The sequence below is a fragment of the Mustelus asterias genome, chromosome 17 (assembly GCF_964213995.1).
Source record: "Mustelus asterias chromosome 17, sMusAst1.hap1.1, whole genome shotgun sequence".
NCBI classification, from domain to species: domain Eukaryota; kingdom Metazoa; phylum Chordata; class Chondrichthyes; order Carcharhiniformes; family Triakidae; genus Mustelus; species Mustelus asterias.
The window spans coordinates 71,606,549-71,621,006 of NC_135817.1; the positions used below are offsets into that span (position 1 = coordinate 71,606,549).

At 45.0% G+C, this 14,458-nt stretch overlaps 1 protein-coding gene across 1 annotated transcript in view; it reads right to left on the reverse strand.

The window, feature by feature from the left end:
• The window catches only part of LOC144506605 (suppressor of tumorigenicity 14 protein homolog), a 55,769-nt gene that overhangs the window by 32,182 nt on the left and 9,129 nt on the right, over window positions 1-14,458 (reverse strand). Inside the window, exon 5 of the mRNA XM_078232953.1 lies at window positions 1-176. Within this exon, the coding sequence (XP_078089079.1) occupies window positions 1-176 (176 nt within the window). The remainder of the gene's footprint in view (window positions 177-14,458) is intronic.

The following is a 14,458-nucleotide window of genomic DNA, read 5'->3' on the forward strand; positions in this document are numbered from 1 at the left end:
GCTGTAGTGTGATAGAAGATGGTTCCACTTCCATTTTCTTTGCTGTTCCATCATAATAGAGATGTTGTCGTAACACATTTAACAACACTTCTGCACTTAGTGTATATTTGACCAAAAGGTCATGTTCTTTTGGCATTGCAAATTGCAACCAGAAATAGGCAGTAACACTACCATTGCTGTAAATAAAAATACCAATATCAGAAAGAAAAACAGTTAAGTGCCCCTTCAGTAATTGAAATATTGCAAGCCCTAAAAAAAGTAGTTACCAGTGAATGACTTGACAGACTAATGACTGATTAGCATTCCCCTAGCTCACTCAGTTTACAAACTGAGTATTTGAAACATAGGGGCAGGCCTATGCTAGAATCCTTGGTCTGAGATAGTTGATTTCAGCTAGAGTAATAGTAGGGCTGTCCTAGTTTAGCAGGAAGGATTAACCAGGGTTGCTGCTTTAGATTGCTGTCAACAGTTCCTAAGTGATAGTGCACACATGTGTAGATCAGGTGAGGACTGAGTCATACTCAACTGTGATTCTCCCATGGAAAAATAGCCTGTGTGAGGGTTAAATCAAATAAGCACATAGTTGCTTGGGAAAAATAATGGAGGGTGTTTGCTCAATGGAACTGTGCCCCAGGAGTGAGTGGCTTAAGAGAGGAAGGAAAGGAGAATGATTTGTATTTTGGCTAAGATCATGGGTGGGATTTTCCGGCCGTGCTCGCCCCACGACTGGAAAATCCTGCCCAAGGTCAATGGACCTTTGCATGGTCTGTGTCCCTGCTACAATTCCCATGGTGGGCGGGGCAGGAAAATTCCACCATAAGTTTCAGACCAAGCCCAACATGGGGTGCAATGCCTTACCTTGTCAGCTTGAATCTTGTTTGTCTCTCTTATGGAGACCATGAATTGGATTCATTTAGATTTTGGATTTGGTTTTTGGAGCAAACAAGGGATGGATTCGGGTCTGCCTGGTGCACTCTGAGCATTGACTTTGTAACTTTAAGAACAAAGTAATTTTTTAAAAATCTGTTCTTAAACAAAAGTCAAAAAAGTGGCTAATCCATTGGCATATTAATAATTTAAGAATTATAATGGGTATCTTTCAGATAGGAAATTAATTGTCACTTTATTTGTACTGGCAAGGGTGAAGTTAAGGCCATAGTGAAGGGAATTGTAGGAAAATTGGCAATTCTAAAAAACACTTTAAAGACAGTCTGTTAAATTGAGTACTAATATTAGAATTCTGTATGCTGGAACTAGGGCAAAAAAGTTAATCATTATTAATTGAAACCCCACTGTCCAATCCATGACATGGATATGAGCAAAAACGAGAAGTGTGGTACCTAACTGGAGACCTGTCGATCATTAAACTAATTCAATCCAGCAGTCATAATTATCGACATATGTAGATCAAGTTGGTTGACAACTTATCCATGTTACAGAATCATTCATACTGGTCCATTAAGTGGGATTGAAATTGTTAAAGTAATTAGTATATAAAATCTTAGAGTAATAACTAAAACTTAAAACAAAAGGCAGAAAAAGTATGAAAAGCAAAGTTGGAAAATTAAGAAAGAAAAATTGCTTAAACAGAATAAAACTAGTAAACAGTATCATTGCTGTTTATTAATAGCTTTAGAGGACTAAATATGATAGTCCCTGAAAACAGGTGCAAGGATCATGTAGCTGGATGCCTCAGAACTGAACCTCACACAGTGCAGTGACCAATCAATAGTGGCACACCAACAGTAAACCTTTCCCTTAGTACTGAATCTTTGGTAATTAGTGCATACCCAGTGTTGCCCAACTGCAATCCTCCCTCAGTACTGCCCATCTGACAGTGCAGCTCCCCACCTAGGCCCTTCCCTGACACCCTATCCCAGTAACCATGCTCATTTACTATGGCTAATCCACCTAACCTACATAACTTTGGACACTAAAGGGCAATTTAGCATGGCCAATCCACCACATCTTTGTGGGACTGTGGAAGGAAACTGGAGCATCCAGTGGAAATCCATGCCGACAAGGGGAGAACATGCAAACTCCACATGGACAGCCACCTAAGGCCAGAATCAAACCCAGGTCCCTGGCACCATGAGGCAGCAATGCCACCATGCCAAACTAACCACCTCATATTGACATCCAATGGCATTATTATTACTGAATCCACAACCATCAATATCCTGAGGATTATCATTGGCCAAAAACTGAACTGGACCAACTATATTAATACTGTGGTTAAAAAAGCAGGTAAGAGACTGGGAATTCTGCAGTGAGTAACTCATATCCTGACTGCTTAAAGCCCATCCACCATTTACAAGACATAGTTAAGGAGTGTGATGGAATACTGCCCACTAACTGGATGAGTGCAGCTCCAACAAAACTCAAAAAGCTCAACAGCATACATGACAAAGCAGCCCATTTGATTGATGCCTCCGTCCACTACTTTAAACCCTCCACCACCGACGCACAGTAGCACAGGGTGTACCATATACAAGGTGCACTGCAGCAACTTGCAACCAGTCTTTGACAGAACCTTCCAAATATACAGCCTCTACCATTTAGAAGGATAAGGAAAGTAGACGCATTGGAACACCACCACCTGCTAGTTATCCTCCAAGCCACACACCATCCTGATTTAGAACCATTTCATCATTCCTTCACTGTCTCTAGGTCACAAACCTGGAACTTTATTCTGAACAGCACCCTGGGTATATCGGCATTAGATGGACTGCAACTGTTCAAGAAAATGGTTCACCACCACCTTCTCAAGAGCAACTAAGAATGGGCAACACCATCCTTGTTTTGCCAGATTCTTCTAAACTCCGGAGAGTATAATCTCAAATTACACAGCCTCTCACACTAGGCCTCTTTGGGTGGCACAGTGGTTAGCACTGCTACCTCAAAGCGCAGGGACCCAGGTTCGATTCCAGCCTCAGATCACTATCTGTGTGGAGTTTGCACATTCTCCCCGTGTCAGCCTGGGTTTCCTCCGAGTGCTCCGGTTTATTCCCACAGTCCAAAGATGTGCGGGTTAGGTTGATTGACCATGCTAAATTGACCCGAGTGTCAGGGGGATTAGCAGGGTAAACAAGTGGGGTTACAGGAATAGGGCCTAGGTGGGATTATGGTTGGTGCAGATTCGATGGGCCAAATGGCCTCCTTCTGCACTGTAGGGATTCTGTGAGGTCAACCATCTTATCCCAGGAACCAATCAAGTGAACCTTTGCTCCATTACCTTCAAAGCAAGCATATCTTCCTTAAAATTGCACTCAGTACTCCAGATGTGGTCTCACTAGAGCCCTATACAATTGTTAAGACTACCTTATTCTTGTATTCCAATCCTTCCAATAAAGGCCCAGCATATCATTTGCCTTCCTAATTGCTTGCTGTACCTATATGCTAACTTTCTGTGTTCCTTGCAAGAGTAGATATAAGTCCCTCTGAACATCAACATTTACAGGTTTTACACCTTCTAAAAACTATCCAGCATTTCTTTTCTTAATGTCTAAGTGAATAACATTATACTTCCCCACGTTATACTCCATCTGCCCACCCTCCGCTTCACTTGTCGTTTTGCAAACTCTTTGTGTCCTCCTTACAGCTTTTATTCCCACTTAGCTTTGTATCATCTGCAAACTTAGATGCACACAATTAAATGTTTTGTGCATTGGCAGGTCTGCCAGAAAGCTTGCAAATCATGTCAAGGAATCTGACTCCGATTTTGCATAGAGCTTGGAGACCAACCTTTCCAACAGGGAGCTGGTAGCCAACTCCATCAGCACAGTTGTGAGCCCAACCTCAATGTAACATCTGATAGCTGATGTTTCCACTTCTATTGTGGCACAAGCTAAAGCCACCCAATTTCTGAATGCTAAATTTGAAGCTGCAACCCCAGCTCACCTTGCCATCCTTACACCTAGACAGTGGATAGCAGTGCTCAAAGGGGTTTGCAGGGTCTCACAGCGCTCTAGTGGAGGCAGTGAGTGCCTAGCATGAAATGCTCACGCTGCAGGATGTCAAGAAGAGGTCACCCCATCGAAGATGGCCTGGATGGAGATGCCTGCACAGGTAAGCGGGCAGTGTGCGGTGTGCCACACATGGATCCAGTGCCAGAAACGATTCAATATTCTTCTGCACTGCTCATGGGTGAGTACCAACTGAAGGAACTGAGTATAGATGTTTTTGAGGGTGGGTGTAAATAGTGGCACTCAGCGGAGAGAGATGCATAGTGTCAAAGGGCACATATCCCTGTGCATGCTAAGGATGGGAGATTTGGCTGGAAGAATGAGGAGTCCCAGTCTGATGGGCTCCTGAAGCAAGCTCTTCTGTGCGGGGGAAGGAATGGTGTTGTAGGTAAAGGCTGGACTAATTAATGCACTTGTTCACAATTCAGGAGAAATTAAGGCATAAAGCACTCGAATGCATGCGAACATGTGAGGAAGTGTCCAACATCCTGAGCCTGTCCAGGTTTGAGATGGACACCCTGGCCTTGAATAGTGAGCAAGGAGCAAGATCCCCAGGTGTCGGAGAGGCAGGAGTGTCAGAGGAAGATGAGAGACTGGAGGAATGTGTAGGAAGGGCTGGGTTATGCCATCTCCAGTGAGAAAGGCAAATCCAGAGTTCCCAGAGATTGGCCACTCAGTGTCTTGGTGAGGCACGTGTTTGTTGAGGCAAGCTACCATCGTGCTTGCACAGTCAGTGAGGCTGTTCTTAATGACATAATCTGTTTCTCCCTCAGAAACACCATCCTCGGAACGCGCTGCTGACCCCAAGGAGCCCCTGACAGCTGAAGAGGAACCACTGAATGATGCACTTGTGTTCACTGCACCAAGCTCCACCACAGACACAGGGACTTTGGTGGACTATTGTTTGGAGTGCAGTGTGGTGAGGACACATCACCCTCACTGGAAAAGCTGGCAGAGGCAGAGAGAGTCCTCTGGTACCGGCAGTTGGATGACTGCTGGAGACCATGACCATGTTGAGTCCAAGGCAGATGACGAGCCTCTGTAGTCCAGCGGGAAGATCTGGTGAAGATCCCCGAGAGTCTGTGTGGCATCTGCCATGGAGAAGTGCTGGTCCGGATGCAGGTAAGTTGATGGTAATTGTGATCTTCTGAACCACTGGTATTGGGTGTCGACACACACAGTTGGAGGCAGTCTCCAGCCCAATCATGTGAAATAATGATATTACGGTTTCCCTAGAGAGGCACAGCCTCTTGTGGCACAGTACCTCAGATATATTGAGGTAGCTAGATCACTGCCAGTACACTCTGGCAGCAAGAGAGTAGCGTCTTCTGAGGGTTATATCTCCTTGTATTCTCTGCTGGCCCTGCACACCCTGTACCTGCACATCTCCTCCCAAAGGTCTCTCCCCTGCGATGCGGACTCCGGACACCTGGCCTGCTCTCCCTTCTGCCCCTCCCTTCCTCTTCAGAGAAGGTTTCCCCAGCCGGGTGCACAATCTCCATCTACTGAAGTGCAGATGACACTCCCCATGCACAGAACAAAAGAGCTGTCAGAACAAGGTTAACAATGCAGATACTTCCCAGGAAATCAGAAGAAAAGGTCTTAAATTTCGTTAGTAACACTACAGCAAACTCTCACCTGAACATCTCACAATTCACAGAGCCAGTGCTTCGCCCCTTTTATCCCATCCTTGGATGAGAAAAGTGAGAAAAGGATGATTTGCCTGTGTGTATTGCCCGCGCACTGACCTATGCTGGGCAACATTAAATTCGAGTCAATTGAACTTTTAATCCCCTTAACTGCTGGCAGGTATGAGCGGGAGTTGGCTGCGTGCCCGCCGACTGAAATATCATGCAGTTGTGAGATGACATCGGGATATGCACCTGAAGTCTTCTTGCATGATTTCACATGCTTTGAGGTTGTGCACGTGCCCACCCAAACAACATAGGATTCTGGTCTATACATCCGAATTTTGGACCAAAGTCTCTGTATCAAAAGAGAATTCTAATGTTTCTATAATAGAATATAATCATGTACACCAAGGTTAGTTAATTAAATTCAGATAAGATGATGAATGAGCAGCAATGGTAATGATCACAGCTGGTGAGTTATCAAAGCCGTTCCCAGAGATGTAGATAGCCCGACTAGAGAGGGGGCTATACTGGACCTAGTTCTGGGAAATGAGCCCGGTCAGGTCGTCAAAGTTTCGGTAGGGGAACATGTGGCAAATAGTGACCACAACTCTGTTAACTTTAGGATTGTAATGGACAAGGATGAGTGCTGTCCTACGGGCAGGGTGCTAAATTGGGGGAAGGCTAACTATAGCCGGATTAGGCAGGAATTGGTGGATGTTGATTGGGAGAGGATGTTCAAGGGTAAGTCCGCGTCTGGCATGTGGGAGTCTTTTAAGGAACTATTGATAAGGCTGCAGGATAGGCATGTGCCTGTAAAAAGGAAAGATAGGAAAGGTAGGATTCGAGAGCCATGGATAACCAGGGAAATTGAGGATCTGATTAAAATGAAAAGGGAGGCGTATGTTAAGTCCAGGCAACAGAAAACAGATGGAGCTCTGGAGGAATACAGAGAGAGTAGGAAAGAACTCAAACGGGGAGTTAGAAGGGCAAAAAGAGGTCACGAGATGTTCTTGGCAGGCAGGATTAAGGAGAATCCTAAGGCATTCTATTCATACGTTAGGAACAAAAGAGTTGTCAGGGAGAAAATCGGACCTCTCAGGGACAAAGGAGGGGAATTATGCTTAGAACCCAAGGGAATAGGGGAGATCCTAAATGAATACTTTGCATCGGTATTCACGAAGGAGAGGGGCGTGTTAACCGGGAGTGTCTCGGAGGGAGGTGTTGACCTGTTAGAGAAAATCTCCATTACAAGAGAGGAAGTGTTAGGTTTTTTAGGGAACATTAAAACTGACAAAGCCCCAGGGTCTGATGGCATCTATCCTCGACTGCTCAGGGAGACGAGAGGTGAAATTGCTGGGCCTCTGACGGAAATCTTTGTCGCTTCTTTGGACATGGGTGAGGTCCCTGAGGATTGGAGGATAGCGAATGTGGTCCCGTTGTTTAAGAAGGGTAGCAGGGATAACCCAGGAAATTATAGGCCGGTGAGCTTGACGTCCGTGGTAGGGAAGTTGTTGGAGAGGATTCTTAGAGACAGGATGTATGTGCATTTAGAACGGAACAATCTCATTAGTGACAGACAGCATGGTTTTGTAAGAGGGAGGTCGTGCCTTACAAATTTGGTGGAGTTTTTTGAGGAAGTGACAAAAATGGTTGATGAAGGAAGGGCCGTGGATGTCGTCTATATGGATTTCAGTAAGGCATTTGACAAAGTCCCACATGGCAGGTTGGTTAAGAAGGTTAAGGCTCATGGGATACAAGGAGAAGTGGCTAGATGGGTGGAGAACTGGTTTGGCCATAGGAGACAGAGGGTAGTGGTCGAAGGGTCTTTTTCCGGCTGGAGGTCTGTGACCAGTGGTGTTCCGCAGGGCTCTGTACTGGGACCTTTGCTATTTGTGATATATATAAATGATTTGGAAGAAGGTGATGCATTTTGGAAGAAATAATGTAGGGAGGAGTTATACAATAAATGGCAGAGTCATCAGGAGTATAGAAACACAGAGGGACCGAGGTGTGCAAGTCCACAAATCCTTGAAGGTGGCAACACAGGTGGAGAAGGTGGTGAAGAAGGCATATGGTATGCTTGCCTTTATAGGACGGGGTATAGAGTATAAAAGCTGGAGTCTGATGATGCAGCTGTATAGAACGCTGGTTAGGCCACATTTGGAGTACTGCGTCCAGTTCTGGTCGCTGCACTACCAGAAGGATGTGGAGGCGTTAGAGAGAGTGCAGAGAAGGTTTACCAGGATGTTGCCTGGAATGGAGGGTCTTAGCTATGAGGAGAGATTGGGTAAACTGGGGTTGTTCTCCCTGGAAAGACAGAGAATGAGGGGAGATCTAATAGAGGTGTACAAGATTATGAAGGGTATAGATAGGGTGAACAGTGGGAAGCTTTATCCCAGGTCGGAGGTGACGATCACGAGGGGTCACGGGCTCAAGGTGAGAGGGGCGAAGTCTAACTCAGATATCAGAGGGACGTTTTTTACACAGAAGGTGGTGGGGGCCTGGAATGCGCTGCCAAGTAGGGTGGTGGAGGCAGGCACGCTGACATCGTTTAAGACTTACCTGGATAGTCACATGAGCAGCCTGGGAATGGTCTAGTTGGACCAAGGAGCGGCACAGGCTTGGAGGGCCGAAGGGCCTGTTTCCTGTGCTGTACTGTTCTTTGTTCTTTGTTCTTTGAAACCGTGTTTGCCAGAGAAAGGCGTGGCTGCCTACCACTTCAACAGCCACTAACAAATTTTCACTGACAAGTCCTGCCTTACGTACAATAGCCAGTTAAAAATATTAAAGTAAAGTTTATTTATTAGTTACAAGTAAGGCTTATATTAACACAGCAATGAAGTTACCGTGAAATTCCCCTAATCGCCACAGTCTGGCGCCTGTTCGGGTCAATGCACCTAACCAGCACGTCTTTCAGAATGTGGGAGGAAACCGGAGCACCCGGAGGAAACCCACACAGACACGGGGAGAACGTGCAAACTCCACACAGACAGTGGCCCAAGCCGGGAATCGAACCCGGGTCCCTGGTGCCCGCCCCATTATTAAAATAGTGTATTTCATAAAACTATAGACAGGGAACGCAACTTTACAGCTGTCATCCAGTGTGGAGAAAGCTAACAACACCCTGGTGAACAAACAGAATGATTGCTGATGATAGCAATCAGCATATAGACTTTGGTCTTCACTATTTTATTGGCTCCAGCAATATATTTTTAGACGAGTATGTAAAGATTACAGACAGTTCCTCAACGCTGATACAATAGTCTACATTTTCTGTCCATGGCGCAGTTTATGCCCAAATGACAACTGGCAAGTTTGGGCAAATTAATTTGCCCAGTCCTCGTGCTGGACTCCTCACATGGGTATCTTGCCCTTCCTGCACCCCTTGTGTGGTGGTTGCTCAAATGGAAGTAGTGATACATGAGATAGTAACAAGGATGATGGTCCTCACTGCTGTTCCGCACCAAACAAAAATCCCAAACCGGGCAGTATTCTTTAAGAAATTACAGCAGAATTTCAGTCCACTTATTACTGAGACAGGATGTGCTAATTCTATGGGGTAAATTATCTGGTTCTGCCCAATGCAGGAATAGTCACGGACGGGACAGAAAACTTGGCGAACCATTGACCACGGGCAGGAATGTCCTCTCTTCGGGTGGGGGGGGACTGGAAAATCCCACCCTATGTTGCATGGGTAGTGGCAAATATATTTTCAGCAGATGATACAGCTCTCCATTTAGTTTCCTGCCAACTTCACCCAGTGCAGACAGTTATATATAATGGTCACATTGCTGTGCAGAGATCATTGATATGATTAATGATTCTGAAGCAGGAAGCTGCAGAAACCACACAATCAAGTTAAATATGCGTAGATTTTCTGTCTTTGACTGGTTAGTAGCAGAGTATAAGTAAAAATTCCATCCTATCAGACCCTTCCCCCTGTGCTGCGGATCAGCAATGGGCAAAGCAACTGCTTCCAGCAGGAGAGGGGCCTCATTTAAATATTCATTTAGGCGCGGGGATATCCTGAATGGCATTTGGAGATGCAGGTGTTGACTAATGTGAAATGGGCACGTAGAATTGCTGGAAAATCAAGTGTGACATCAACTGACTTGAAGGTCACAGGTCAAGTGGAACAATGCGGATTCAAGTCAATCATTATTTGTTGCCTTGTATTTTTTTTCCCTGGGAAGAAAGGAGAGAGAACCCACAGAGTGATGCCTGTTTGCTAAGGCTGTGCAAAGAGATGCTTTTTGATGACCTACTGGAATTCTAACAACCGCATCTATAGTAGCCAGAAATTCTATGGCAGACCGATTAGCATATATCGAGGCTCCTCTTTCCAAAAAGCTAGGATAAAAATCTAATAGTGCAATTATGATATGTAAATGATGTAACGTTGGATACCGTGGAGTAATCCCAATCAATCTATGTCATGCTTTAAATTCTATGCAACAGGATCTATCATACTCTGATTATTCGCAACTACTTCCTGCTTCAAGTTACCTGATATCAACTAACAATATGTTGTATATATGGGCGGCATGGTAGTACAGTGGTTAGCACTGCTGCTTCACAGTACCAGGGACTCGGGTTTTGATTCCCAGCTTGGGCCACTGTCTGTGTGGAGTTTGCACGTTCTCCTGTGTCTGTGTGGGTTTCCCCCGGGTGCTCTGGTTTCCTCCCACAGTCTGAAAGACGTGCTGGTTAGGTGCACTGACCTGACAGGCACCAGAGTGTGGCGACTAGGGAAATTTCACAGTTACTTCATTGCAGTGTTAAGCCTTCCTTGTGACTAATAAGTCTTTACTTTTTTTAAAGTACAGTTATCAACAGGGAGAAGTTGACACCTTTTCCAGGGACCTATGAAGAACTCACATTTATTACATGTCTGACCACAGGATAAAATAAAAACAGAAAAAATGTCATCACCCATTATTCAAACCAGGAACTCCCTTTCTGATAAAATCTACACAGCTGATTAATCTGTCGAAGGGCGGCTCTAACATTAGGCAGAAAGTACAGAAAAATGTTGCAAGCGGAAAACCACTGTGTAAGTTTTTAGGCAAGGGAGCAGCAGAGGCAGGAAGAGCTGAAAATGAAGGAGTGTGACCTGTGACAGATCTCCCAGGAGAGTTGGTGTGCAGCATGATCAGGGGCTGTCCTAGTTAATGCAAATGAAAGAAAACCTAGTTTGAGTAATGAATTCAGGAAAGCAGTGAACTTGCACTGAAAAGTTGAAATGTAAAACTTTACTGAGTTATGGAGTAAGGAGCCAGAGAGCACCTGGAAAGGAAACTGAGGGAGAAAATTATGAGGCAAAAAGAATGGCTAGAGATGGAGCTCAGAGGAGAGATGCCACCAACATGGGCGGCCCTTTTCTTCTCTTTCTTTTCTCCTCTAGTTTCTCTTCTCTAGTCCCTCTAGACTCCAGTGTCTCCTGCTCCTCAGCAAGATCCTCCTATTACTCCAAAGGATTAGACTATAAGATATAGGAGTAGAATTTGGGCATTTGGCCCATCGAGTCTGTTCTGCCATTCGATCATGGCTGATATGTTTTTCAACCTCGTTCTCTCACCTTTTCCCCATTAGCTTTGATCCTCTTCCCAATCAAGAACCAGCGGCAAGTTCGGAGGCGGGGTGGGGGGCGGAGGGGGGTGGGGGGGGATTTTAATCTTGGAGGTCAAAGAAATGACTTGGAGGACCAAAGGAAGTGGCTGAAGGAGCTTGCAAATTAGAGGAGAAAGTTTATTTCAAGCACCTTTTACACAGCCCTTCTTTCCCCACCTCCAACACCAAGGGTAAAAGAGATGATGGATTTCTTTCTCCCAACTACTTCCTTTCCCTCTGCTTCTCTACCTCAGCCCACACTTTTAAAAACTTTCCCAAAATCCAGATTATAAACCAAGCTTTTGGTCACTCTCCGAACTGTCCAAGCATGACTCACTGTCCAGTCCTTTATTTCTTTTGTTCACTCCTCCAAAAACATTTGGGATGTATTTCTCTTAACCATATTGTGTACTGCAAATTATTCAACCAACAAGGTAGTTAGGAGTGCATATAAAGACCACAAAAGGTCTCATGTTTTCCTCACATTTTTCCCTTTTGTTTATATCTTTCCTCAGTTTAATTTGATTCATTTTCCATATTTGTTATTAATTTTATTTTAACAGTGTCTTCCATTTAATAATCCCGTGAAATTGCAGTCAGTGTCCCTGTGTCCAACGCTGATCAGACAGAAAACTACCATTTAAGTTGATTGATTGAAAAGGCTTTGACTTCCAATTCGTGGTTCATTAGAAATTCCCTCAACTCAGGATGCTTACAAAGATCAACAAAGAGAATTCCCTGGAAGATACACCCACATTTTTACAGCACTAACTGCCATGAAGTAAATTTAATGTTTTGTGTGAATATTAGTTATAGAGTCATAGAGGTTTACAGCATGGAAACAGGCCCTTCGGCCCAACTTGTCCATGCCACCTTTTTTTTTAAACCCCTAAACTAATCCCAATTGCCCGCATTTGGCCCATATCCCTCTATACCCATCTTACCCATGTAACTATCTAAATGCTTTTTAAAAGACAAAATTGTACCCGGCTCTACTACTACCTCTGGCAGCTTGTTCCAGACACTCACCACCCTCTGTGTGAAAAAATTGCCCCTCTGGACACTTTTGTATCTCTCCCCTCTCACCTTAAACCTATGCCCTCTAGTTTTAGACTCCCCTACCTTTGGGAAAAGATGTTGACTTTCTAGCTGATCTGTGCCCCTCATTATTTTATAGACCTCTATAAGATCACCCCTCAACCTCCTACGCTCCAGAGAAAAAAGTCCCAGTCTATCCAACCTCTCTTTATAACTCAATCCATCAAGCTCCGGTAGCATCCTAGTAAATCTTTTCTGCACTCTTTCTAGTTTAATAATATCCTTTCTATAATAGGGTGTCCAGAATTGCACACAGTATTCCAAATGTGGCCTTACCAATGTCTTGTACAACTTCAACAAGACGTCCCAACTCCTGTATTCAATGTTCTGACCGATGAAACCAAGCATGCCGAACGCCTTCTTCACCACTCTGTCCACCTGTGACTCCACTTTCAAGGAGCTATGAACATGTACTCTGAGATCTCTTTGTTCTGTAACTCTCCACAACGCCCTACCATTAACTGAGTAAGTCTAGCCCTGGTTCAATCTACCAGAATGCATCACCTCGCATTTGTCTAAATTAAACTCCATCTGCCATTCGTCAGCCCACTGGCCCAATTGATCAAGATCCCGTTGCAATTGGAGATAACTTTCTTCACTGTCCACTATGCCACCAATCATCTGTCATCTGCAAACTTACTAACCATGCCTCCTATATTCTCATTAGTGATGGGTGTTAGATGAATGTTTATGAATGGATGAATGGGTAGGGTTCTAGGATGAGGTAAGTAAGTAAGCGGATAGGGTGGGTGAGGTTAGTGAATAGGTTGGCAGGTGGGTGATGTGTGGAGTGGCAGATGGGTGAGGTGGTAGGGTAGCAGGTGGGTGCAGTGGGTAAGTGGGCAGGCAGGTAGGATGTAGTTGGACTGGGAGGGGTTGTCAGGCCAGGGACTGGTTGGGTCAGGGGATGGGATAGTTGGGTGATGGGGGCTAGCCATGTTAAGTTGGGAGGCATGTAACTGTAGGTTCAGGGAGGAGTCAGGTGGTGGGGGTTAGTGACACCAACCACCAATGGACAATTCCCTGGCTCTCTGGGACCCTCTGAAAATGTCTCCCACTCTGTATGAGACTTCAGTCAGTTCTGACTTGCTTACATGGAGGCTAGTCAGGTTTGGTCATGAAGAATCAAGAGGGAGTCAGGAGGTGGGGGCTAATCAGTTCATGGAGGGACTCATAGAACATAGAACAGTACAGCACAGAACAGGCCCTTCGGCCCATGATGTTGTGCCGAGCTTTATCTGAAACCAAGATCAAGCTATCCCACTCCCTATCATCCTGGTGTGCTCCATGTGCCTATCCAATAACCGTTTAAATGTTCCTAAAGTGTCTGACTCCACTATCACTGCAGGCAGTCCATTACACACCCCAACCACTCTCTGCGTAAAGAACCTACCGCTGATATCCTTCCTATATCTCCCACCATGAACCCTATAGTTATGCCCCCTTGTAATAGCTCCATCCACCCGAGGAAATAGTCTTTGAACATTCACTCTATCTATCCCCTTCATCATTTTATAAACCTCTATTAAGTCTCTCCTCAGCCTCCTCCGCTCCAGAGAGAACAGCCCTAGCTCCCTCAACCTTTCCTCATAAGACCTACCCTCCAAACCAGGCAGCATCCTGGTAAATCTCCTCTGCACTCTTTCCAGCGCTTCCACATCCTTCTTATAGTGAGGTGACCAGAACTGCACTCAATATTCCAAATGTGGTCTCACCAAGGTCCTGTACAGTTGCAGCATAACCCCACGGCTCTTAAACTCCAACCCCCTGTTAATAAAAGCTAACACACTATAGGCCTTCTTCACAGCTCTATCCACTTGAGTGGCAACCTTTAGAGATCTGGGGATATGGACCCCAAGATCTCTCTGTTCCTCCACAGTCTTCAGAACCCTACCTTTGACCCTGTAATCCACATTTAAATTAGTCCTACCAAAATGAATCACCTCACATTTATCAGGGTTAAACTCCATTTGCCATTTTTCAGCCCAGCTTTGCATCCTATCTATGTCTCTTTGCAGCCTACAACAGCCCTCCAACTCATCCACTACTCCACCAATCTTCGTCTCATCAGCAAATTTACTGATCCACCCTTCAGCCCCCTCCTCTAAGTCATTAATAAAAATCACAAAGAGCAGAGGACCAAGCACTGAT